The 26,007-nt window shown below is 48.7% G+C and overlaps 1 protein-coding gene across 2 annotated transcripts in view; it reads right to left on the minus strand.

The window, feature by feature from the left end:
* Tom1 (target of myb1 membrane trafficking protein) overlaps nt 1-26,007 on the minus strand; it is a 37,233-nt gene that overhangs the window by 6,352 nt on the left and 4,874 nt on the right. Inside the window, exons 2-12 of one of the 2 annotated variants that reach the window (XM_052726835.1) lie at nt 16,907-16,991; nt 13,328-13,406; nt 12,073-12,222; nt 11,688-11,822; nt 11,457-11,603; nt 8,665-8,781; nt 5,835-5,968; nt 4,837-4,870; nt 4,410-4,503; nt 2,664-2,784; nt 235-310 (exon numbers count right to left, since the gene is read on the minus strand). In XM_052726835.1, coding sequence (XP_052582795.1) covers nt 235-310; nt 2,664-2,784; nt 4,410-4,503; nt 4,837-4,870; nt 5,835-5,968; nt 8,665-8,781; nt 11,457-11,603; nt 11,688-11,822; nt 12,073-12,222; nt 13,328-13,406; nt 16,907-16,991 — 1,172 coding nt within the window. Of the gene's footprint in view, nt 1-234; nt 311-2,663; nt 2,785-4,409; nt 4,504-4,836; nt 4,871-5,834; nt 5,969-8,664; nt 8,782-11,456; nt 11,604-11,687; nt 11,823-12,072; nt 12,223-13,327; nt 13,407-16,906; nt 17,003-26,007 lie in introns of both variants that reach the window. The other variant, XM_052726836.1, reaches the window with a different exon arrangement.

The raw sequence follows: 26,007 nt of genomic DNA on the forward strand, positions 1-26,007 counted from the left end.
TAGGATGTGAACCCAGGACCACATTGGACACCAGCTCCTGAGGCAGGATTGGGTCTGAATCCTTGCTGGGTAAGTGCCTCCTTGGCTCTCAATTGGGAATAATGACATTAGCCACAAAGGGCCAACTGAGAGTCAGATGGGAAAGGGTTGTGCCAAGCCAATGCTGAGTTCATAGTGGGCCCAGAGTCCCTTCTTTTTGGCAGACTCTGGGTAAAACAGGACCTCTATGCTTACCGCTCCGGTGTTCTGCTGCCGGGCATCCAGGGCCCCAGCCAGGCCATCTGTGGTTTGGGGGGCTTCATATTTGACCCTGAAATACAAAGCAGCAAGGCATCAGATGCTGCCTGACCACACCAGGCCTGAAAGGCAACGTGAGGATTAAGGGGACCAGGTAAGCTAGACTTGGGCTGGCCTGGGCAGGAGTGGCTCAGGTCATAGGATGGCCTAACCCGAGGCTCCTTCTCTCCAAGCCCGGGACAGGAAGAAGTGGCTCCATTTTCTGCTACTGAGGATTATGCTCAGATATGTGCCCCATAATGATTTGCATCAATCATGCATGAGAATCTAGGAACAGCACTTGACCAAAGACCAGGAACAAGATCACACATGGCTGTGACCACTCTGGGCCGAGTTGAGGGACTAGGAAATAGATTGTGACCCTATGCCCATGGAGAATTTGCATAGGTTCCTTTTTGAGCAGTTCCCATCTGAATTTCATAAATTGTGGTTCTGTTTGAGGGTGCATTTGAATGTAAGAGTCCCTTCTACTGCCAAAATGAGTATGTAAGCTGCTGAGGCCCATCTGACGTTGGCTTACCATCAGGAAGGCTCCCAACCTCTCTGATGGATTGGTTACAGCTCTTCTACACATCCCCAAAGGGAGGCCAGGCAGCCAGGCAGGTGGAAGGCTAGGGCTGAGAGGGGTGGGACTGTCACCTGGCTACTGGAAGATGAAGACAGGGAAGGAGTATGTGGTGTGACTGAAGTACAGGGAGTAAGAGGTCACCCTGGAGTGGGAGGAAGGCTGGGAGGGTAAGAAAACTATCTGGGCAGAAAAGGTTATCCAGGTGACTACATGGGAGGATCTATCATAGCCAGGCAAGAGAACAAAGGAACAAGGACTTCATAGCTAGGGCCCAGTCCTGTCTCTGTAGGTGCATTCTGTAGCGAGGAGGTGGTTGCAAGTGTAGTGAGGGGGACAGGCAAGACAAAGGCCTAAGAGGGCGTGGAATGGCTATGCCAGCCAAAGGGAGCTTCAGAGGCACAAATCTGCTAGGAAACGCTTCCCCTGCCCCTGTTGCCCCCTATTGCCAACATGAGGAAGAACTTTTGTGTAATCCTCTCAGTGTCTGCTCCCTTTCTCAGACCTGTGCCCAGTGAAGGGCCAGAGCTCAGCCCTTTCACCTTACCTCCAAGCATCTGCACATGCTGTTCCTAGAACCTGAAATGGTCCCTAAACCCGTCTGGCCTTGAGCCCTCTGAAGAGCTACCTGCCCCGCCAGTCAAGCACTGTATCACACAACAATGGCCATGTACACCACTACATGAAGACTGCTGCCCGGAAGGGCAGGCTGCATGTGTGCCTTCCCCATGGAGGGATGATGGTGCAAGAGCGCATCCCAGCCATGCTGGCAGACCGGTTCAACACGAGGTACTCTCCAGTGTGCCCAGTTGTTTTGTACCCTGGGGCCTATGTGGACAGGCCACACTCCTGAGTGTAGGTCCCATTAGACTCATTAGCTTTCATCTGCATAGCAGCTTCAGCAGCATCCTTAACTCCATGGCGATTGTAAGCTGCTAGTCCCAGAGTCTCTGGGCTTGGGAGTCCAGACTGCTTAGGGTAAAGGCAAACCTGGTTCACACCTCAGTATGGATCTGCTGGCTGCAGACTGTCAGATTTCACCTGGATCTGCAGTGTGCACAGGGAATTCCCTCTGGCCAGTACCTCCAAAGACGGAATGGTCACTAAGGAGTCATGGGGGAGTACTTAGAAGGCTTCTTTAATCTAGAACTTTTCTTGGTTGTAAGAACCATAGATGCCTACAGCTCAGCCAAGGGGTCATAAGCAAAGGGATAAGAAAATAGTAGCTAAACTATTTCCTTTGACATGCACATGTGGAGCCAGCATGAGGTCAGCCAAGGCAGGGAGTGGCATTTGGAAAGTAGCTCCATTATAGGCTCTGACTGATGACAGTACCTCTCTGAAAATGGATAGCTCATACCAAAAGACATACACCAATGGAGCCAGAGTCTCCTCTGGGGATAGGGGTGGCTATGGGACAGTCAAGACCTGGAAGCCCCTAAGGCTTTGCTAGGGGCCTTCCTTGCCCCTGGGGACTTGGGACTGGCTGCATATTACATAAGATGGTGGGCCAGCCAGACACAATGTTTTGGACAAATGGCCAAAGGTTCCCAAACTGGTGCTGCCAAATGCTAGCCACTTGTCCCATGGCTTATGGCCAGCCTTGGTTCTGGTTCTGGTCAGATGCTGGCATCCTTTTCCTGCTCATCCCTTTCTGTCTATGGATCACAGTGCTCGCCAGGCCATGCTGGACTGAACTTAGGGACTGTGTGTCTTTTCTCCTGCCTGCCCACTTCCAATCCAGATTCAGGGATCCTGAACCCCCCATTTGCAGGAGAGCAAGATGGAACAGGAAACTTACCCTTTCCGTTGGTCGGCCAGCGAGCTGCCCCGAGTCAGAGCAAACATGTCAAAGTCATCTTCCAGGCGACCCGAGGTCTCCAGAGACTGCAGGCCAGCTCTCACACTGTTGGAGCCAAGGTCTGCAGAGAAAGAAAGGCCAGGTGAGATATCCACCTGCTCTTTCCATGTCCCATCTGGGTCTAGGGCTATCTGTTGGAAGAGTATTAGGGGTTAGGTGGTGGGAGTTGGACTTCTTTTCTGTTGAGTGTACTCATTTCTAAGGTGGTTGTACAATCACCTTCTCCTGGCTGTGGTGAGGATTAGAGAACAGGAAAAACCGCTGCCTGTGACATAGGACAGCAGTTCTCAACCTGTGGGTTGTGACCCCTCTGGGGGTTGAATACTTTCACAGGGGTCGCATATCAAATATTTATATTATGATTCATAACTGTAGCAAAATCACAATTATAAAGTAGCAATGAAATAATTCTCTGGTTGGGGATCACCACTGCACTAGTGGAAGAGGCTGGTCAGCATGACAGTGATGAGATCCGACTTTTCACAAGTGTAGTATCAGTTATTCAAAGTGGGGCTTGGCTTGGAGCAGGCAGTCAACAGCATTACACCCTCAAGTAACATTATAATCTCAAGCAGGCCTGGTGGTGCAGGTCTGTAATCCCAGCCCCAGGAGAAACTGAGGCTAGCCTGGGTTACAATGAAGCATATTCAAGGACAGTTTGAGGAACCTTGTGAGGCTCTGTCTCAAAATTAAAGGGTTGGAATACAGTTCAGTGGTAGAGTATTTGCTTAGCATACTTCAGGCCTTAGGCTTAATCCCCAGCACTGCACAAAACAAGACAAAACACCAAAGGAAATAAATAACAACAAAAAGATCAGGGAGATAACTGCTCACATTTATCAAGAGTACAGGGAGGTGCACTCACCTGTAATCTCAGCATTCAGGGGACTGAGGCAGGAAGATGGAGAAAGTTCAAGGCTAACCTAGATGGGCCACTAAGCATTTAGCAACAACCTGGGTCAAACTGGGCGGTGGTGGCACATCTTTAATCCCAGCACTTAGGAGGCAGAGGCAGGTGGATCTCTGTGAGTTTGAGGCCAGCCTGGTCTACAGAGCGAGTTCTAGGACAGACAAAGCTACATAGAGAAACCCTGTTTTGAAAAACAAGCAAACAAATGATCAAAAGCCACCAAAATCAAATAAAACCTAAACTATCTACTCTTCTCAAAACAAAACACCAAAAGAAATCGATAAACGAGCTGGGAGTATAGCTCAGAGGCAGAATACTTGTCTAGCATGTGCAAGGCCCTGGATTTTATCCCCAAGTACCATCAAAACACAGAGTGCCTTCTGGCTCAGCCCTGATGGAAGCTTGTTTCTGGCAGTCTCTTGTTCTCCCTCCCACTCTTCAAGGAGGAACTAATTCCAGAGGCTGAGCAGCAGACTGTCCTGATGCCCTCAGGTTGTTCAGGTGGGGGGCTGGGGAGGATATCAGTGCAGAGGTATCGTCAGAGCACAGTGGGATTTATTAGATCCAAGGGGTTCAGAAGCATTGGTGCTCCCAGGGCATTCTCACAAGTTTTTTCTCAAGTGCCCAACCCTGCAGCAAGATTTGGCTTGGGAGCCCAGCAAAGAGAGACCTGGACCAATGAACTACTGCTGGGGAGTATAGGAAGGCACCCTCAGAACTTTGAGGCTACACATGCATTGTAACATACCCTTGGCTGGAGCCCCCAGCATACTTACTCATTCCTGCCAGTTGGGATGGGAGGTTGCTGGTGGCTGCAGGGTCAGGACCCATGTCAATCAGGTCAGCGGCTGGCTCAGCTTCACTGGAGGCCTGAGATGAAGGGAGATGCCTGGATGATCCTTTCTGGATGCAGTGATTCTGCCTCCAGGCCCCAGCATCTCTGAATGGGAGCTGGGGAGATTCTCCCCCTCCACTTGGGCTCCAGCTTGGCTATACCCCTGGGAGGCTGAGAAGGCCCTGAGGTACCAGCTGGTGGTGGCAGAGCCTTATTTCCCTTAAAGGGACAGTGGTATAAGAAGTCAGAAGAAACTTCTCTATGAGCCTAAAAAGCACCAGTTCCCTGTGCAGGGCTTCAGGGAGAGGGTGAGAACTTCCCTCTCATTTCCTATCAATATAGCATGACCTAGAAGACATGCCTCTTACCTTGGCAGTCTGGCCTGTTCGGAACCGTTCAAACCTACATGACACAAAAGACCCCAGTCAAAAGGTCAAATTGACACAGTCCCCAGAAAACCCCTAGGAGGTTTTGAAATCACAGGTTGCTACCAGGGTGATGAGGTACACTCGTCCTCCCTAACAGATCCAGTGCATCCTTGCTGTGCCTATTCACCTCTAGCAGAGCCCTTCTTTCACTTGAACAACTGGATACGGTTGGGTATGATCAGTTACAGGGCCACCCTGTAAGCATCAGCAAGAAACAACTGACAAGAACACAGAGAAAAGAAAGGGACACTCAACAAGCAGAGGGGAGTGCTGCTTTGTCAACTGTCTCGGTTATCCACCTACTCTACACTTGGGAAATGTGCGGGTAGCTCTCCAAGGTGGCCACTTGTCTCTAACCCTGACTACCAAGGGGCTGAGGAGATGGATGGAGAAGACCTTAGTGTGTACCCTGTTGGAGTTGTGGCCAGGTGTAAAGGATATCACTTCTGAATTCATCTTCTGGTCTAATGTCTCTGGGCACCTGCCTGCCAGCTCAGGTGATGACTTAGTTGAGAAACGGAGTAGCAGCGGCTGGCACTGGAACAAACTGGTGAATTAGGGGCTTAATGATAGGGTATTGGGGGTCTACCACACAAGATGGCAAGGAGGAGGTCCTACATTCTACTGGACTAATGAACAGGAGAAGCTGACCAGTTGTTGGTCTCCGGGGCCCAGGCCCCTCTCAACTGATTGCAAACCACAGGGCAAGTGGGGAAAGACAGAAAAGAGGCCCACAGAGTGGGAGGCGGAGAGATAATAAACCCTGTTTCCAGGCAAGCAGAGAGCTTTGCTGCCTGCTTTCATGACTCCTTACTACCCAGGTGTCTCAGTGATGGGCAGGGAGCTGGAGGCACATGCCCCTGGTAGCCTGCTGGTACCTGAACAGGGAAAATGACTGTGGACAAGCCAAGGCCAGGCTCAGGGTGGGGTAGGACTACCGTTCATGGCGCAGAAACACATTGTTGAGGTTGTCATTGACCATGAGAAGCTCCTCGGTCAGCTGCTCATTGGAGATGCGTGGGATGAGCTCCAGGACCCGCTGCTGCATGGCACGGCAGGTGCGGTTCAGTTCCTGCAGGGAGAAGTGGGACATTGAGGCCACATGACAGGACAAGGCTCTCCCTCATGGATGGTATTTCAGTCTGGGCCTGTCCTGGAGGAAGGTCTTCAAGGCACCACAGAACAGCTTTTGGGGTTCTACAAACCTGTTTTCAAGATCACTTCTGAGGGTGTTACAGAGTAACTACATTCTTTAATTGTGAGATGGGGTCTTACTATGTTGCCTAGGCTGGTCTGGAGCTCCTGGCCTCAAGTGATTCATAGCTTCTGGAGGTTTCACACTAACATTTAAAGTACAGGAACTCACCATGTTAATGATTCTGCCAGTTTAATGAGAGTGCACGCAGACTGAAGAGTCACGTTTCTGCCAACATGTTTGCTTCCTTAAAAAAAAGCTTCAGACTTTCTGGGCGTGGTGGCGCACACCTTTTATCCCAGCACTTGGGAGGCAGAGGCAGGCAGATCTCTGTGAGTTCGAGGCCAGCCTGGTCTACAAAGTCAGTTCCAGGACAGCCAGGGCTGTTACACAGAAAAACCTTGTCTCGAAAACCGAAACAACAACAAAAACCAAACAAACTTCAGACTCCTGGACCAGCTAGTCTGGCACATGTGGTGAAGCAGCACAAACAAGAGGGACAGTCTTAGACAGAGTGGAAGAGAGGACCAACTCTCTGCAGCTGTTCCCCGACTTCTATATGCATGCCACGGTATTCACACGTCCTTGCTCTTACACACATCATGCACAAAAATGCTCACCAAAGGGAAGAACAAAAGAGGTGACGACGAAGACAGGCCTGAGAATGGGGCTGGGGGTACATAAACAAGTCGTGATTTCTGCTGCCCCATATATCTGATTTTGAGTTTTTGCCTCATTATTCTCATTGACTGACTTCGTTTTTTCTTTTGATAAACTTGTTTTGGGACAATTTTTCAGGTGTATTGCAGAGCTGCAGTGATGGCAGCAAGGCCCCATGTGTCTTCACCAGGTTAGACATTGATCCAAACTAAGGCATCAACACCGGCATTGACTAAACTGCGTGTTCATGTTTTATCACTTTTTCTGCTAACATCTTTTCTCTGTTTCTGGATCCTACACTGCATTTAGTCATCATGTTACTGACTGGCTTTCAATCACAGTTAAATTTGCTTTGGAAAAAGAAAAATATTAAAAGGCTAGGTGTGAGGCTAGTAACCCTGGCAGTCAGTGGCTGAGGCAGGGGGATGGAGAACACTCAAGACTAGCTTTGGCTGCATAATGAGACCTTGACTCAAAAATAAAGAAAAAGATAAAACCTCCTTTGGTTTATAGACAACTGGTAAGGCTGGTCATTTCTTCCCCCAGTACCTGTCACGTGACCATGGACCCTAGCCACATGCCAGCATACTTTCTCTTGTGGGGATCAAAGATGAGGCTCTGCACCAATCTTTGGCTTCCTGTGGACCTTGTTCCCTACCCACTCCTAAGTCAGGCCTCCTACATTTTTTCATCTGCTCAGGGTGACTTTCAACATCCCTGGGCTCCCTTCTCTTCCTCCCATGATGAAGCACACCTGAGGATTAGTCTCTGCTTCCTAATGGGCCCCTCCGGACAGCAGAAGAACACAGCTTGAAGCTGCCGCTCCAAGTCACAAATCCCAGCTTTGCTACCTATCAGCCACATGACCCTAGGCATGTTACATGACCTCTCTTTGCCTTAGTTTCCTGATCTGGTTGGTGAATGGGTGTGGTCAGGGCTATGAGTGAATGTATATCAAGTACCTACATTGAGCTTGACACATGCAGAGCACCCATCATGTGGGCACTGACTCTGTGTCACCCTGTCAGCTGGCTCCAGCCTTCTGAGTATCTCAGACTGCACATATCCAGATGGACGTGGCCTGGGACAAATAAAACTAACAACAACCCTTCACCAACCCTTTTCTTCATCTAGTTCTCACATTCAAGAGTCCACTCAGCTAAGATAGTCCTAGTGTACCCTCCTCCATCCTCCCATCCTACCAAGTATAAGGATCTCTTAGCACTCACAGGGACATAAAGACCAGGTTGGTAGGAGGGCAGTGCATGAACAGCACACTGAGCATTCTGCACACACAACATTTTGTCCCTCCATGCACTCTGGAGACTCCTAAGCTTTGGCGGTTGCTTCCCTGAGTGTCCTCCACAGGAAGAAGGCAGCCTAGCTCCCTTCACTCCAGTACCCCACCCCATATGTGGACAGGATCAGGTGAATATCACATGACACCTGGGAGCAAAATCCAGCATTTCCCACTTGCCTCAGCTCCCCAAGATCAGATGCTCACTCCTCTCAAAGCTCACACCACTCTGTCCCTCTGCTTGCTCCCTCAAATACTGTGAAAGGTAGAAATCAGCCCTTCCAGCTTTTCACAGTGCTGTTCATGCTATCAGTACTGGGTGTAGGACTACGTTTCACATGTACTATCTCATTTAATTATCATCTCCCACTTGTATCAAAGCAGCCATACAGATGGAGAAAATGGGGGTCTATTTTGTTCAAGCTGGAAAGCAGCAGAATTAAGATCTGAATTCCCATCTGATGCAAATCCAAGGTTCCTCTCTGTAATATTTTCTGTTGCCTCAGGGCTCCCAGCAAAACTAAAAGATTGCAGTGTGGGCAGGGAAGAAGCAGGTATAGATGCACACAGGGGCACCTGGGTGGGGGCTGAACCTGTAGGCAGGCTGTTTGCTCACCTGTAGTAGTTCTAGGTCTGCAGGCTCTATCTGGGTGGGTACCAACTCTGTCAGCATCTCCGACATCACTCGCACATTGCCACTCACCATCTCCAGCTCACTACGCAGCTTCCCAATCTGAAATGCAGCATAATAAGGGGAGGGAAGCCAGAATCTGGAGCCCGTGCTGCTCCAACAGACGTGTGGCCTAAGAACTGCCCCACCAACACTTCCTCCGCAGTTTCTCTCCTGACTTCTGGGGACGGTCTGTACTCAAGAGCCTGCAGAGGGTGCATCCCACCACACAGCCCCCTCACAGAGGTGCTACCAACCGCTGCCATCTCCAAACCAGGAGCCGGATGCAGGGAGGAGGTTGGAAGAAGTGTGACAATCGGAGAGGAATAAGCCAGTGAGTGTGGTTGGAAGAGCGCCAGCATCTCTTGGGGCCAAGATGGCAATTAATGAGGCTCTAGGGAGTGGCAGTTCTCCCAAGGGAGTGGGAAAGTTGTAGGCCCCTTATGTCTGGGAAGACAGAGTGGGCTCTATGTCTTCCCTTCCATTATGAGAACTGGGGTTATTTCTTGTCTCTGGTCCATGTTTGGGCCCAGGCTCATCCAAAAAAAATGTTCCAGGCCTGCTATCCACTTGAACATGAAACTCAGATCCAGTACTTGTACCAGTAGTCAAGGTTCCAGGCCTGGGGACACATAACAATAAAGGTGGTCAGTGTCCTCAAACAGATTAAGTTGTGAGGAGCACTGTGTAGTATCTTTTGTGAACCCCAAGGGACTTTATAGGTTCATGACACTGTGTCCACTTTGAATGCTGAGAATCATATGAAGGCTCCCCCAAATGTATCTGGATCAAGACTCCCTGATAATGGGATAGCTCATGAGTCTAGTGGCTAGAAGAGTACATTTTGGGAAATACTGGTATATTCTAAATTGTGTGACTGAGTGACAATTAACTTCATGATTATGACAGCAGCTACCATTTACTGACTAGTTAATAAGTGCCAAGCACTGAACACATACCATCACAAGTAGGCTCAGCCACCTTTAAAGAGCTTGAGGATGAAGAAACAGGCATGCAGAGATAAGTACTATATCCACTGAAGTTGACCAACAGCACACCCCACAGTGCCAGGCAGGATGACTTGTTTAATAACTTTCTCGGTGTGAGTGGACAAGCTATTCATCACCAATTTGCCACATCCAAACCCAAAGGGACCTAACCACAAAGGAGCCTAGGAGTTACATCACTACACTACAACATCTTAACATGCCCCAAGAGGGAAAAGGGGCTATGAAATCAAACAAAAATACTCAGTTTTGTTTAGCAAGAACCTTCTCAGAGCACTAAAGTAATCAATCAGTCTTAATACACAGACATTAGGAAAACTAGTTAAAACCAGAAGCAAGGCAGATAATTGCTTTGGATAGGAGGGTAGTTTTACAGTTTTGTGGGCTTTAATTACTTGCGTAGCATGCCAACCTTCTCTAGTCATGTTTGCTGTGGTGCTTGGTTTCATAACTGCTATAAGATCTCATGGACGTTTCTCTTTGTGGGACTGAGACTGTGCACTGCATACAAGTGGTCAGGAGATACTTCTTTGGAATGAAGCTTCTCTCATGTGCCTCATGTTTGTGAATCTTTACCTCCAGCACACTCAGCAGCTAAGTGAAGTATGCTTCACTGATGATGGTCTAAGGTCTGTGAAGGCCTCAAGTCAGCCCAGTACCACATCTCAAGTGACCAATGATCTAGATTATAGCCACCTGGTCTGGGGCAGGTAACTCTCTAGAGCTAGACCCAGGCTAGGGAAACCTCCCCAGAATCTTATGCTAGGCCTCCAAGCTTCTTTGTGAGGCATGTGGGAGGCCTCAGTGTAGTACACATGTACTTTCTCATTTTGTGCATCTCTCTCTCTCCTCTCCTCTCTTCTTCTCTCTCTTTCTCTCTCTTACTCCTTCCCTCTCTCCCTCCCTTCCTCTCTTCCTTCTACTCTCCCACCTTCTCTTTCTGAGACAGGGTTTTACTATGAAGCTCTGAACTCACACAGATCCATCTACCTCTATCTCCCAAGTGCTGGGATTGAAGGTGTGTCACCAACCCCAGCAAGCATATAGATCCTTTAAGGTGTCCTCAACCAGAATCTCAATTCAGATGAAATTCTATGTGAGCCTATTACAAGTGGAGTGGCCCAAGTGAAAGGGACTGCTTGCCTGCTGGCCATTTCCTCTCCGTGGTGCTGCACAGAGGTCTCCATGGAAGGAAGAGTTTGGGAAATGACAGAGGTACTGGACTGCATTCCAGTATAGACAGATTGGAACTGGAATCTCGGCTGATTCCGATGAGCCGTGTGATTTTGAGGGGATTTTTTATTTTATTTATTTATTTATTTATTTATTAAAGATTTATTTATTTATTATATACACAGAAGAGGGCACCAGATCTCATTACAGATGGTTGTGAGCCACCATGTGGGTGCTGGGAATTGAACTCAGGACCTCTGGAAGAGCAGTTGGTGCTCTTAACCTCTGAGCCATTTCTCCAGCCCCTGGGTGAATGGATTTATCTAAATCTTATCCTGAACACAGGAAGAATAGTATACATCTGTAGGCTTCTGGGAGGACAAAGGAATTTCTGGTGCTAAGGGCCATATCCACTGCCTCCCTGGACCTTGTCTGTGTACCTGCTCAGGAGTTGGCGTGATGGTGATATCCACTGCCTCCCTGGACCTTGTCTGTGTACCTGCTCAGGAGTTGGCGTGATGGTGATATCCACTGCCTCCCTGGACCTTGTCTGTGTACCTGCTCAGGAGTTGGCATGATGGGTGAGTCACCGGGGAGAACAGCTGGAGTGGGCAGAGGGGTGGTATGCTGGCTCAGGTCTCCTCGCTGACTGGTGTCAGAGCCCACAGAGTTCTGTCCAGATGGTGTCTCTGAGTTAAACACAGTCTAGGGGACAAAAGACAGGGTAAGTCTGGAAGGACACTATAGGCCCCTCAGGATAACTTCTGCCCCACTCAAAGTTCTCCTCACCCTCTGGGGTGTGTGGATGGGTGACAGCATGTCCAGGTCAGTCATGGGGAACTCCAGGCCCTTCCTTCGCAAGTCCTCGTAGACAGCAACGACACCTGTCAAATCAGGCGAGCTGCGGAACGCGTCAGCCCAGGACTGAGAGGGGACAAGGGGACATGGCCGGTAACCACTGCTCACCTTTTCTGTGAGCCTTCCCCACCCTGGCACCTAGGCAGAGGACCAAAGTGCTTCCCTCCTCTTCCTTCTGCACCAGGATCAGTAGACAGTGATAAGTCCTGCTGCACACAGAAGCAGTCTACTAGCAGATAGAGGAACAACAGCCCTGGCACTCCCCAACCCCTTGAGGTCACGAAGCCACCCCACCTTGTCAAAGAGAAGAGCGCACCTGGATGAGGTTCAACACCTTGTCATGCACGATGGTGGGTGGATTGTTCTTTGGCAGGATGGTCCTCACCAGCACACTCTCTACAAAGTCCTGGCTGGCCACCAGTACATGGAAGCGGTGCCCGCAGTTCTTAACACATGTTTCCAAGACCTGTAGGTCAAGGTGCCAAGAGAGTACTCTATCAGAGGAGAGGAAATGGGCTGCCACTCCAGTGAGGCTCCTCTTCTATCCCAGAGGGAAGTCGAGCAGAGGAGAGGAGGCTTCCAGAAGGGATCTTCTAGGACATGGGGATGGGAGCAGTGCTAGATCTGGGGGCTTGCCTCTTCTTGGACTGGGACATACAGAATGATGTGACAGACAGGACTCCCTTCCTACTAAACCAGGGCCTGTCATAACATAACCCTACTTTTTAGATCACATGATCTAGAGCAGTGGTTTTCAATTTCCTAATGCTGCCACAACATTTAATACAATTCCTCATGTTGTGGTGACTCTCAACTATAAAAATTATTTTCGTTGCTACTCCATAACTGTAATTTTGCTGTTTTATGAATTGTAATGTAAATATCTGATACACGGGATATCTGATATGTGACCCCTGTGAAAGGTTCATTAGACTCCCAAGGAGCCATGAGTCACAGGTTGAGAAACACTGGCCTAGAGTGTCAGATGTCCTCTAGGAGGAATTGGAGACAACTTGAGCTTCTCCTATTGGTAGGTAACATTATGACTCAAGGACCAAGCACCAACCTTCTCTCCCCATGACCTAGCAGGAGCTGCCTGTGCTTTGCAGGGAAGCAGGACCATCTGGATCTAAGCACCACATGGTAGAGGCATGGACAGGGTGTTCTCCCACCTACTACCCAGCCAGGCTGTCCTAAAGACAGGATGGATGCCTGGTGCTTGGCCCATGTTGGCCTGGCTCAGTGCTGTGGCCAATGCTGTTCTTAGATACTGGCATTTGCTTTATGTTCATTTTTCAGAGTGCAGTTTTAGAGGGAAGTGGCCCCAGTATGTCTACTCCCCTAACTAAGGTTAGGAACTCCTTTCCAGCTCCCTTGCTTTGTCATCTACCTCCACCAGCAGCATGGATGGGAAAACAATTTCCCCATGGTGCTTTTTTCTTCCTAGTCCTCAGAGGAGAAATTCAAGCATGGATGGGAGTCCCACTGGACCTAACTAAGGAGAAGCAACTTTCAGCAGACCATGGTCTAGCCATGGGAGCGATCATGGAGGGATGGATAGACAGACTCACCGTGAGGGCCAACATGACCTCATGGAAATTCTTATTCCCCACAATTCGCTTCTTTACTGCTCGGAACGCATCTTTGGGGCTGGTAAAAAGGACAAAAAGAATGATGGGCTCAGGCATAGAACCCTCTTCCCTAACACAGAAGGCTAAGGGCCCAACCTCAGGAGGCTCTGCAAAGCTGGAAGGCTGGGTAGGATCTTCCCTCCTCCCTGTGCCAGGTTCTGATCACACCAGGATACTGCTGCCACCACGGCCTTCTCAGTCCAAGCACTAGGTAGACCCTGGGCCTCCCATCACAGACTCATGTTGGGCAAGGTGTGAGTGCTTGTCAAAAATACAGAATCCCAGGCCTTCCTTAGTTGACAGTATCAGAATCCAACAAGTAGGGCAGTCCCAGAATTTGCTATTTCTCATGTACCCCACAGCTCCCAGGGCCTTCTAGGTATTGATGCTAAGAACAAGTGGACTACAGGCAGAGTGTTCTAATGCCACATTTTAGACAGTTCCACTATCCATCTTCCAGTCAAGTCTAACCAAGCACCTGTGTGTACGTGTATATGTGTGTATGTGTACATGTGTACACATATACTACTTCTAAGGATTCTGGGATAACTGAAGGAAGAAGTAGTCTTGAGGGAGAATGGAGTAGGTCTAAAAGATACTCAAGGAGGTAGCCAACCATAAAGGATGGGGAGGACAAGTTGGAGGACAGCCAGAGAGAGTGGGTTCAGGTGCAGGGAGAGCTTGGTGGGGAGAAGCTGCTTTGGAAGGACAGAGAGGAGACAACAGTGTAGAGGAGATGGAGGGCCAGGAGCCTGGCTGTGCCTACATACAGCAGGTGGCCACAGAGAGCCTGGGGTCACCTATCCTCCCTGTCCCACCTGCTGACTACCCTTTTCCTAGCACTGCCAGAGCTGCTCTGCCCTGAAGGCTTTTGTTGGACCCTGCCTGTGCTCCAAACCCAAGGGAAGGCCTAGTGATCCGTGAACCTTCCAAGGGGCTTTCCCCTCCAGTGCGTCCTGTCTGGAAACACTAACCTATCCACGCAGAGAAGACAGCTCCTAGAGAGCAAGCCGACAGTATCCTTTAAACACTGACTTTCAGCAGAGTGAGCCCACTGCAGGTGCCCAGGCAGAGAGGCTTTGAAGTTTATTCTGACTCTGCTTGTCTGTCAGTGTTGACCTTTAAGGGCCACATTGGGGCAGTTTGGAATCCTGGGTAAGATCCCTAGCAGAAGTAAAGGCAGAGGCCTCCAGGATGGGATCCCACATGGAGGCAAAGCTGTGCAGGTGGTCAGTGCTACAGTGGAGAGGTCAGGGCAGGTATAGGAGCCTGTCCAGAAGGGTGAGAACAACCTGTACTCAGAACCTCGGACAGCTCCCTAACTTTCCCAGGCCAGTTCCAGGGGCAGCTGGCTTCTGTCCTTGATGTCAGCACTGCTATATTGTTTGGATCCTGAGTGTCCCCCAAAGACCCACATGTTTAAAAAATGCTTTCATCCTCACAGCAGCACTGCTGAGACACTACAGAAACTTTGAGGTGGGGCCTAGGCTGGGGGCAGTGCTTGTCTAGTATGTGCAAGTCATGTGCAAGGCCCTGGGTTCCATCCCAAGTGTGGTAGATAAATGGGGGGTGGGGGAGCTAGAACCTGCTGAGTGGTCTTTTTGTCATCAGAGATGTGACTTTAAAGGACACCATGGAACCCTGGTCCCTGTCACTCTTCTTTTGTTCCTTGGCCCTGAGGTGTGTGGTTGTAGTTCATCACACACTTCTCATGTGCAACATCAAGACTGTGAGGCAAAATAAAAACTTCTGCTTCAGCTCCACAGTGAATTTGAGGCCAGTGAGATTCTGTCTCAAAAACAAACAAACAAAAACCAAACCAAATCAAGACTGAGATAAACATTTTCTCTTTATAAGCGAATCATCTCAAGAACATTGTTATAGTTATGAAAAGCTGACTGACACAATTGCTGACCTGTGGACCATTTCAGGGCTTGAAAGTTACTTATTCCTACTTATGGAGTGGCCTGGAGAAAAGGGAACAGCACTGGTAGTGGACCAGTGCACAATGACACAGATAAAGTATATGGCAATGGTATGAATCCACCAAAGACATAAAAGTTTAGGTAAGATTGGTGAGGCTAAGAGTCATGCCTGTCATTGCCAACTGCTGGCTCCTCGATGCTTGTGCAGTGTCTGGAACATTTGAAGTGCTCAAATGAACAGCTACACAGCCAATAAACTCTGAACACAGTGCTTCCCAAGTTCACCATGGAGACAGGAACATTGTCTGCAAAAATATTGCAGTGACTTACGGCACACCATCCATAAAGCTGCCAGGCCTTTCCAGAGGCTCAGTAAGCATGTATGCCTGTCTTCTTTCCTGGTGGTGCTGACATCTGTCCAGTTGCATCCCACCCTCTCTACGAATCTAGATGCAGATGTGTGAGTAAGTCACACAGCACAACTGAGGTCTCCCCGCAGTTCTCCCTGCACTCCCTGCCTCCTGCCCCTTTGCTTCAGTCTGCACTTGACTGGGAGGATGTCCTCATCTGGCTGCACTCCCTGCCTGCCATGACTAGCCACCCTGCACCTCACCCTACTTTCTGCTCCACTCAAGGACTTAGGCTAGAGTTTTGGCAGGGTTTAACAGAGCTCTGCCTTTGAGGAAAAAGTCCTGGCGAGGTAATGCAACTTGTCCATGGTCCCATCACACAGTTGGCCTGCATGCATTAGGCAGAGGAAGACAGGACTCCAATACCTCTCTCATACCATGTGCTTTAACTGGGCTCAGCATTCTGAGCAAACGCCAGGGCCCCATACCTGGTTGCCTGAAGGCACCCACTCTGATCTACAGCTCTGCCCTGCTTCACTGACTGCCCTCTGTGAACTCCCTGGTGGCCCTGCTGGTTGCTAATCTTAGGGAAGAGAAAGTATGTTCTTGCTCTTTGAGAAAATCTGGCTGTCCTAGGACTCCAGCTCTCAGCATGCAGAAAGGCACTGTGAATCTTCAGCTGGCTTTGTTTTTTCCAGGGAGGTGATGCACCAAGGCAGGAGCTCAAGATCTGTGTGCCATCTGGGCTGCTGTTCAAAGACACTGTGTGTATCACAGCACCTAGGGGCCAGTTAGCCACACACTGTACCTTTGTTTTTTTTGTTTTTTCGAGACAAGGTTTCTCTATGTGGCCCTGGTCATCCTGGAATTCGTTCTGTTGACCTGGCTGGCCTTGAACTCAAGAGATTTGTCTGCCTCTGCCTTCCAAGTGCTGGGATTAAAATCGTGGGTCACCACTACCTGGCTCACACTGTGTCTTTGAACTTCACATTTCTGAGCTTTTCATCCACCTGATGGAGGCAGTGGACTGGATTATGGTCTAAAGATGTTGAAAATGCCATGCTGTTGTTTAGCATGGGAGCAGGATACTGCACAGCAGGGTTAGACTTTGTGACCACAACAGTGGAGGGCTAGGGAAGATCATCTGGTGGGACATAGGTATGAATCAGTGCTGGTGTGTACTGTTATAGTTGGCTGTCACAGCCTGTACCACCTCCCGTACCCCTCCCCCTCAGGGCCCTTACCCTTCCTCGGTCTCGTTGATGATGTCACAGATCTCCATGTTGAGGGCCCAGTCCTCGCTCTGCAGGGAGCCATCTGTAGCTTTCTCTGTGAAGAAACTGTGAGTCACAAAGGTATGGGGAGTCCTATATGGGCAGACCCAAAATAGTGGAGAAGGGAACAGATAAGACAGAAGATCATGTCTGCTTTCTGGGCACCCAGGTTTATATGCTGTCCTACTTGTCATTGGATTGTACCAGCCATGTGAGGCCAGAAGTGTCTTTCCTTGTTCATGGATCAGAAAACTGTGGCTCAGGGAGTCATAAGTGGATAAAGGGGCCAAGAACTGAGGCAGGCCTGGCCTCAGAGGGCTTGTTTGTAACAGGCTAGCAGAGATCATGTATTGCTTTATTTGTATAGGTAATATGCTCTTCTTCACTTCATATTATCCTTTGAGTTGGAAGTAGTCATGTGGTTTAAAATGTAAAATGTTCCAAAGAAGTATTCAATGGGGAGCAACTACCTCTGTCCTTGCCCTAGGTCTCATTTCTTACAGGCCCCCACATGACACTCACATTCTGTTTTACCTCCTGTCATGCCTGAGCTGGCATAGCAAATGTATGTATTTTTACCACATGAAAGCTATGTGACAGTTTCTTCTGCTCTCTCCTGGGGCATTCTTTCCATGCCACCTTGAGGCAGTTTCTCTCTGTAGATTGGGTCAATGAAAGAACAGATTCAAGGGCAGGCAATGTCCAAATGGCACTTTCTCAGAATGGCTGTGCAGTGACTGCTGGCTGAGGATTATTCTTTTCCTTCTGGAGTCTGAATGCAGGGTCTCATGTGCAGCAGAATATTATTTTAAGGTATGTTACTTTTGTTTATGTTGCATTTGTTTAACTCTGTGAAGCTGTGTTACTGTGCCTGTGTAAAACACCTGATGGACTAATAAAGAACTAGCCAATAGCAAGACAGGAGAGAGGATAAACAGAAGGAGAAATCCGGGAGAGAAAGAAGTAGCCAGAGAAGGAGGAGGACTCCAGGGGCCAGCCACCCAGCTGCACACACAACCAAACAAAGAAAGGTATTCAGGAATGGAAGGGGAAAAGCCCAGAGGCAAAAGGTAGTCGGGATACGTTAAGAAAAGCTGGCTAGCAACTAAGCCAAGCTAAGGCTGGGCATTCTAAGTAATAATATGCCTCCGTGAGTGATTTATTTGGGAGTTGGGTAGCCCCCACACACACTAAGAGTAAAAGAGTAAAAAAAAAAAAAAAAAAAAAACAACCCAGAAAAGACTAAAAACAAACAACACCCCTCATGGATGGCAGGCAAGTGCTCTATCACTGAGTTACATTCCTAATCCAATTCTTCCTTTTAAATTGATACGAAGTCATACCATATAAAATAATATCTTCAATTGTGTAATCAGTGGTACAGTCACAATGCTGTGTAACCACTTCCACCTCTCATGGTATTTTCATGCTAGGGTGATCCTTAGGGTAAGATCTCTTAGCTAGGAACCAGCTACAAAGTTCTCAAGGCTTGTAATAGGTAGGTGAACATGGTGGCATGCATGTATAATCCCAGGACTTAGGAGGAAGGCAGAGGGACTGAGTGTTCAAGGTCAGCCTGGTGCTACACAGCAAGTCCAAACCCAACTAGGCATTGGTGGGTGTTAAGTGAATGACAATCCAGGAATAGATAAAATGTGAGGACCTTCACGAACCCTCCATGCACACACACTACCATGTCTATTATTCACACAGAATACACACACTTTGTTCCATCTCCTGTCATAGCAGATGTATTTTTCCACATGTAATCTGTGTGACAGGCTAACATTCAATATTCAGAGGGTGGGACCTTGGTGTTTGTCCAAATTCCCCTCCTCCTTAGCTGTCATGCTATCTCCTCTGGCTTTCAGACTCTGGCTGTAGATGTGGTGCACTCACACACCTGCTGATCAGCCAGTTTGGCTGGTGGTGTAATTTGTCTCACAAGGAACACAGTCTTTATTGCTGGGTGGTGCTGACAGCTTACCATTGTGTAGTCATTTGTAAGCCAGACTCATTCCAGGCACTGAGATGCCTGGTGGACAAAAAAGTACAGTTCTCGACCCATGGTATCCAGAACAGGCTCCAGTCTCAACAGGACTAGGAGAGGAAGAGCATGATCTCCACGTGACTGAATGGGACTCTTGCCTTTTCCAACCATCAGCAATGCCCCTGCTGGGCTGGGCAGGCAGCCTTCAGTTCTATCCTTGGTTCCTGCAGACAGACAGATGCTTGTGTGGCCCAAACATATGACAGGAGGCTGAGATAGAAGGGCAGTTGCTTTGCCACTGGCTTATGGCCAGGGGAGGAGGCCAGGAAGATTTCCCTTTAGAGGGCTGGAAGACAAGGCCTATTCTTTCCATAAATATCTACTGAGTGTGGCTTTTGTGCTCCACTTCTCATCTTGAGGCCAAGTGTCCCCTTGAGCAGGTTATGACTTGCTACAGAGGGCCTGGGAGCAGGAGCTGCTTAAACATGAAAACTTGCTCCTCTTCCACAGACTATACTCAGCCAGATGACCAGCAGGCATTGAGTCATCCTTGACCTCAGACCTATGTCTAATAGTCACAGTGTCCTGCCAATCATACTTCCCAAGTCTGCATTGTGCCCATTCTCTTCTCTCTCCCTCCCCATGTCTACCCCTCCCATGAAAATGACCATGTCCTTCCTGCGTCTCACAGCCTTCCAGGGTTCCCTAGTCTTTGACTACAAAACACTTCTGTAACACTTTAACCTCTTGAGCTTTATGTTACACAATCACCAGTGTAATTAGCTAGTTATATAAAACACAAGATTTAATTGTCACCCCATGAGTCGTATACTACTACCTCATCTCACTAGTGAGGAAACCAAGACAGAGGAGTCAGCCCCTTAAAACAGCCACTCAGGCTGGCCACAGTGGTGCTCACCTTTAACCTCGGAGATCAGAGGCAGCTGATCTCTGTGAGTTGGAGGGAAGCTTGGTCAACAGAGCAAGGCCATCCAGAGCTACATAGTCAGATCCTATCTCAATACAACAAAACCAAAACCCAAACCCCAAAAACCTCAGAACAAAACAAAACGCTAGCCATCCTATGATGAAGGGTGGCTGGTCTTTTGCAACAAACTTGTCAGGCCTGCTTTGGGGCCTGGCTCTTCCTGGGGTCAGGACATGGCAAAGCATCCTCCTGACCTGCTTAGGGTTGTGCACTCTGCCTTCCCCAACCCCAACCCTTCCAAGGCCTCTCAGCAGTCCTCTTGCTGTTGCTGCTGCTGGCCACTGGCACACCCTGGTAACTGAGCATCTTCTCCTGGGGAGAGAGATGAAGTTTCAGAAGAGACATAGCCATGTGGGAAGGCCAGTGGCTGGGGATGGAAAGCTGGGAATCACAGGTGGGGATGATGCTGGCCTGGTGGATGTGTGCAGACCACTGCTCCTCAATTCAGGTCCCTTGGGGACTGAGCAGCTACAGAATCCTGGACTTCCTTCTGACGTGCCCTGAGGAGAAGTGTCCTGTAAGTGCAGAATCTGAGAACAGTGGCATTATGTTTTGCTTTTGACCATGAAAGCAACTTGCTATTTAAAAAAAAATTTTTTTTTTCAAGATAGGGTTTCTCTGTGTAGCCTTGGCTGTCCTAGAACTAGCTGTGTAGACCAGGCTGGCCTCGAACTCACACAGAAATCCACCTGCCTCTGCCTTTCAAGCACTGGCTGTGCCCAGCATAACTTGGTATTTTAAGAAGGTATTTTAAGTTAGTAACCCTAACAAGGTTACTAGCTTCCTAGAGCACAATAATTGACTCCTCCACCTCCTAGGTGCTGGCAGTGACTTTCAAGGGCTGCTGGGCAATGGCTCTTGTCTCCCAGTTCCTGCAGGTCTCTGCTGTCATTAAGGACTTGCTAATTTTGCTTAGGGATAGCAGTCCTGTGGTCAGCAGCTTGTCCTGTGTTGGGCCAAGGCAGGTATGTTCTGCCCAGAGGGCCCTTGGTCTCTTGTCTGGCACAAATGCAACACTCCTCCATTTATAGTGACTTGATCTGGGCAACGGCCTGGGCCTGCTGGCCATATCTCCTAACTTAAACATATTCACCTATGGGTCAAAATGAGCAAGTTCATGTCTACATGTATCAGATCAGGTTGAGCCTGCCTGTTTCACAGCAGTGTGACTTCTCAACCAGTCAATTGTCTCATGCCAGGTGAAGGCTGTGATGATCATTGGGGTCTGACTGCAACTTGGGCCAAAGGAAATGAAAAGGTGGTGGGCAGGGGCAGGCACAAAGGTTGTGCTCCAGGCAGTTGCTAGGTGCCTGCCCCTGCCCACCACCTTTTCATCTTCAGTGGTGACCTACAATCCCTGGCAGGACGGCTGCCTTCATGGTCCCAGAGGGGCCCTGCTCTCCTGTCCCTTGGAACCATTCTGTAGGTGCTCAGTAGAGCTACAGACAGCATTGCAGCTACGGTGCATTGCCTTCCTGTTGCCACATCAGCTGTCTCCTCACCTGCACAGGCCAGAAGCTACCAAGTCTCTCACGACAGGGCCAGCTCTGGACCAGGTGCCATCACATGCCTAGGCCTAGACTGTCACTCCTACACCCTTCTCCTTTAATGCAATTCTAACCAGCATTCTTTTCTGTTGAAAAGTTATCTATAACCCTGCTACCAAGGGTCATAATCTGAACTCTTCAAGAGTGAGAGGAACAATCAATACCGAGTCCCCACTTTTGGAACTCTTTTTCTTTCACATTCCTGGGTGCTGCCTGGAAGGTCGTCCTTCATGCAGTCAGACAGCCAGCTCATACACACACACTCACTGGGCACAGTATGCACCAAACATAAGACTGAGAATGTCTTGCACATAGTGACACTCACTACCCTCAAAACAGTCTAGAACAACGGCAAGAACAGAGAGGGCTATAACTTGTCCACAGCCACATGGTTGGTAAGCTGCAAAGCAGAGATTCACACTCCAAAAGGTCTGGTTCTCAAACACACTCACTCTTTTTTGTTTAGAGAAAGAATCTTGCTTTTTTATTACCCTGGGTGACCTGGGACTTCCTCTGCAGACAAGGATGGCCTGGAGCTTACTCTGTAGACAGGAATGGCTTAGGACTTACTGCGTAGAGAGGACTGGCTTGGGACCTACTGTGTAGACAGGCTGCCTGATGCTCACTCTGTAGGCAGGGCTAGTCTGGGACTTGTATTGATCCTCCTGTCTTTGCTTCCCACCTAGATTACAGGCTCAAACAGACCTGTAACCACTGTTACATGCCTCCCAAATACCTTGAAACATGTCCAGGCTCTGGGGAGACATTGGTGAGCAAGGCTAACAAGGTCCTGCCATCAGCCAATGTGCATCCAATGGAGGTTATGGTGGGTAATGCAGAAAGTGAGGATGAGTCAGCACATAGGCTGTGGGGCTAGGATGCAGAAGAGGAAATGAGTCTGCTAATGCACACCCCACCCTTACTCCACCCACACCCACCCTTAACCATCTCCTCAGCCAGCCTCCTCCAGTACCATGTGATCACCAGAAAACAAGGATTAAATGACGCAGCACTCACAGAGCAAGTATCTGTGTATGAGCTCCATGACCCTCCTTTCCTGTCACCTTGGCTGATGTATCAGCCAATGCTGATGAAGATAGGCAAAGTCTGCTTGCTTGCACTATCCCAGAGTGCTGGCCACTTTGCTCTGTCCCCTGAAGGCTACCACTACTTGCCCAGCTCATAATTCTCCCACCCCCACACTCTAGGTGGCAGACAGGTGAGGGTCCTAGTGTGTTTGTATAATAATGCACTGAGTCTCCAGGCTACCAGGCATTTGGTTCAATGCTATGGCCTGGACACCTGTTCTCCCCAGTACTGTTTGTTGCATTTCACACCTCAGCCTCCAAGCTAATGACAGAGAAGAGCTTTGGTAAGGACAGTATTTCGATGTCAGCCCATGGGAAGTTGTCTCTCTCCAGATTTCCTTATAGATAAACATGTGGTTTCCTATTGCCAGAAGCTCGAACAGGGCAAGCTGATCAGGATTCCTCTATCAGACTCTACTGTGTGGCTTTCCTAGAGTTTGGCCATGCTGTGGTACCTATAGAACGAATTTGAGTGCCCTGGCCTTCCTGGAATTTGGTGGTCAGGAGCCAAGTGGGATAGTATAACCTTCCCATAGCTTAGCTTCTGACCTGCTTGCTGTGCACTGGTCTGATGGCCCTCACTCAGGCTTCTGTACTTCTGAATATGCTCAATTCTTCTGGGACTGTGCCCTTGTTCCTTAACTCAGTTCCTAGTCCCATCAATAAGGTCAGGTCATTTTCTGGGTACCTTGAGTCTTCCCTGTTTGCTCCTGCACTCAGTGGGCCACCAGCATTCCACATAGAATGTAACTCTCAGGTGGGTTCTTGGTCTGTCTGTCCCTTCCATTAGAGTGCGATGCATCTGGAGGTAGGTTAAGTCTCCCAGTTCTCTACACTGGATGAAGCTTACAGAGCCTGTTTGCTAAGTGACTGGATGATGATAAGGCTACATTTTCAGCACCTTTACAGTACTTTAGTTAGGAGAAGCACCACCTCCACTTGACATTCCTTGATCCCTAGTAGCTATTAGATAAAATCCCAATCTTTCAGAAAATTCAAAAAAAGGTCCTTTTTTTCCTTTCTTTTCTTGTCCTGCTCCTCTCTTGCTCTCTCTTTGTTCCTCTCTTTTTGCTTTTTCAAGACAGGGTTTCTCTGTGTAGCCCTGGCTGTCCTGGAACTCACTCTATAGACCAGGATGGCCTCGAACTCATAGAGATCCACCTGCCTCTGCCTCCCAAAAGGTGGGATTAAAGATCTGTGCCACCATACCTGGTCCAGATCTTTTCTTTTTTCTTTCTTTCTTTCTTTTTTTTTTTTTTTTTGGTTTTTCGAGACAGGGTTTCTCTGTGTAGCTTTGCGCCTTTCCTGGGACTCACTTGGTAGCTCAGGCTGGCCTCAAACTCACAGAGATCCACCTGGCTCTGCCTCCCAAGTGCTGGGATTAAAGGTGTGCGCCACCACCGCCCGGCTTCAGATCTTTTCTTAATCTGCCCTTTAACCTAACATCCTCTTCTCTGATGTGATTCTGGACATAATCCCCCCAGTCAGCACCATCTCAAGTGGCCCCTGGGATACAGGCTGTTTGTGCCAGCCACCTGGAAGTACAGCACATGGTTGTAACTCATCTGCTCACAATAGATACTACTGGACACCTGATATATGACATTCATGAACACCACTGCTGACCTGCTGCTGTGACAGACTCCTTCCCCTGGCTCACAGTGTTTCTCTTCCCTAGTCCCCCTCCACTCACTTCTAGCCACTTGAACACAGGTGGAAGTCCCTTCCTGGGGTGGTTCCTGTAGGCTTTGTTTTCCTAGTAAAGAGACCCAAGCTGCTGGTGTCCTCAGCTGAGCTCCCTGCCCTGGGGAGGAAATTGTTATGGAAGAGGTAGGAATATCGGAGCCATTAGTGGATACAATCATTCTAGATGGACACCCTATGATGCAAGGAGAAGCCCAGTGAGTCCCTTTCAGTCCTGTGGGTCAGCAGTGAGGGGGAAAAACTAGAAACACATGATGTGAACAGAAAATTCCCAGGGTAGGCCCTGACTTTAGCACCCAGTAGCTGTGTGACCCTGAGTGAACACCTGAGCTCCTCTGGGCCTCATTCTTCCTCCGCAGAATAGGGTAACTAACGTGCCCACCTTCCAGGGTCCTGTGAGAAGGGGATGAAAGTACGCATGGTAAGTATCTTAAGTCCACTGACTACAGCATAAGCACCAAACAAATGTTATCCACTACAAAAGTATCAGCCACAAAACTATAGTCCAAAATTTCAAGACTTCCCATTAAAAACCATTCTAAAATCATATAGAGTAGCCAACTTTTTCTCTAGCCAGCAAGTTGTCTTGAAGCCTATTTTCAAATGAACAACTCTTTCCAGACCCAGCCTGGAATGTTCTATCCATTTCCTAAGTTGCTGAAACACCCTTTCTTAAAACCCTGGTTGTTTCTCCCTGTCATTTTTTTTTTTTTCTAACCACAGGCCACAAGAGAAACCTTAAAATACCTTACAGAGGGTATTGCTTCCTCACTCCACATTTTCCAAGTTGATGTAACTAACTACAATTCTTTGCTGAGAAACCTTTGGCTAGACAAAGGAGAGTTTCCTAAGCTGTTCAGGCAGGAGGGAGTGTGGGTGTCATTCTCTACTCCACTTGAGATTGTGTAAGACGTGTGGACAGCCTTGTATAGGAGGTGGAGAGGGTGCTGGGATTAGTCAGGGTTCGGAGAAATGGAAGAAAAGCTAGGGAGATAGTTTGGTTGGTTATGTGCTTGCTGTGTTTATTTAGACCTGGTTTCCGATCCCCAGCACCATGTAAGAAGCTGTAAGAAGCTGGGTGTGGTGGTGTGTACCTGTGATGGCAACTCTGGGGAGGCAGAGACAGGAGAGTACCAGGAGCTGCTGGACAGGTAGTCTGCTGAGTTGGTGTGCTTCAGGTTCACTGAGAGAGCCACTATCAAAAAAGGTGAAGACATTCAACCAGTCTGACCTCTGACTTCCACACACACATTCACACAAATGCACATGAACCTGTGCACACACATGTACATGCATATACCACGCAACACACCCATATAAAATAAAAATAAGTGAGAAATGGAAGACTGGAAGAGTGTGAGAAAGAGAGAGTGAGCAAGCATGCAATACCAGTGGGCTCATTGATTTTAAGGCATGCACTCATATGATTGTAAAGGCTTGGCAGGTCCAAAATCTTGAGTCAAGTGAGAATCAGCGACAGATGTGTCTGCTGGCAGGGTTTCCCTTGCTCTGGGGATGTCAGTCTTTCCAGGAATGTCTTCAACTGATTGGGTAGGGATCGTCCACATTATAGAGGGCAATCTATGCCTGTCAGGGTCTACTATTTCATTACTAATCTTATCTAAAATTTACCTTCACCAGGATGATGAGATGGCTCAGTGGGTAAAGGGCTTGCTGTCATGACTTTGTGGGCCTAATTGTGAAAGATGGGGATAAATGAGTGGGTGAGCCAATTAAAGGAAAACACCATGAAA

This window comes from Peromyscus californicus, unplaced genomic scaffold (genome assembly GCF_007827085.1).
Source record: "Peromyscus californicus insignis strain IS unplaced genomic scaffold, ASM782708v3 Scaffold_8__1_contigs__length_139910024, whole genome shotgun sequence".
NCBI lineage: Eukaryota > Metazoa > Chordata > Mammalia > Rodentia > Cricetidae > Peromyscus > Peromyscus californicus.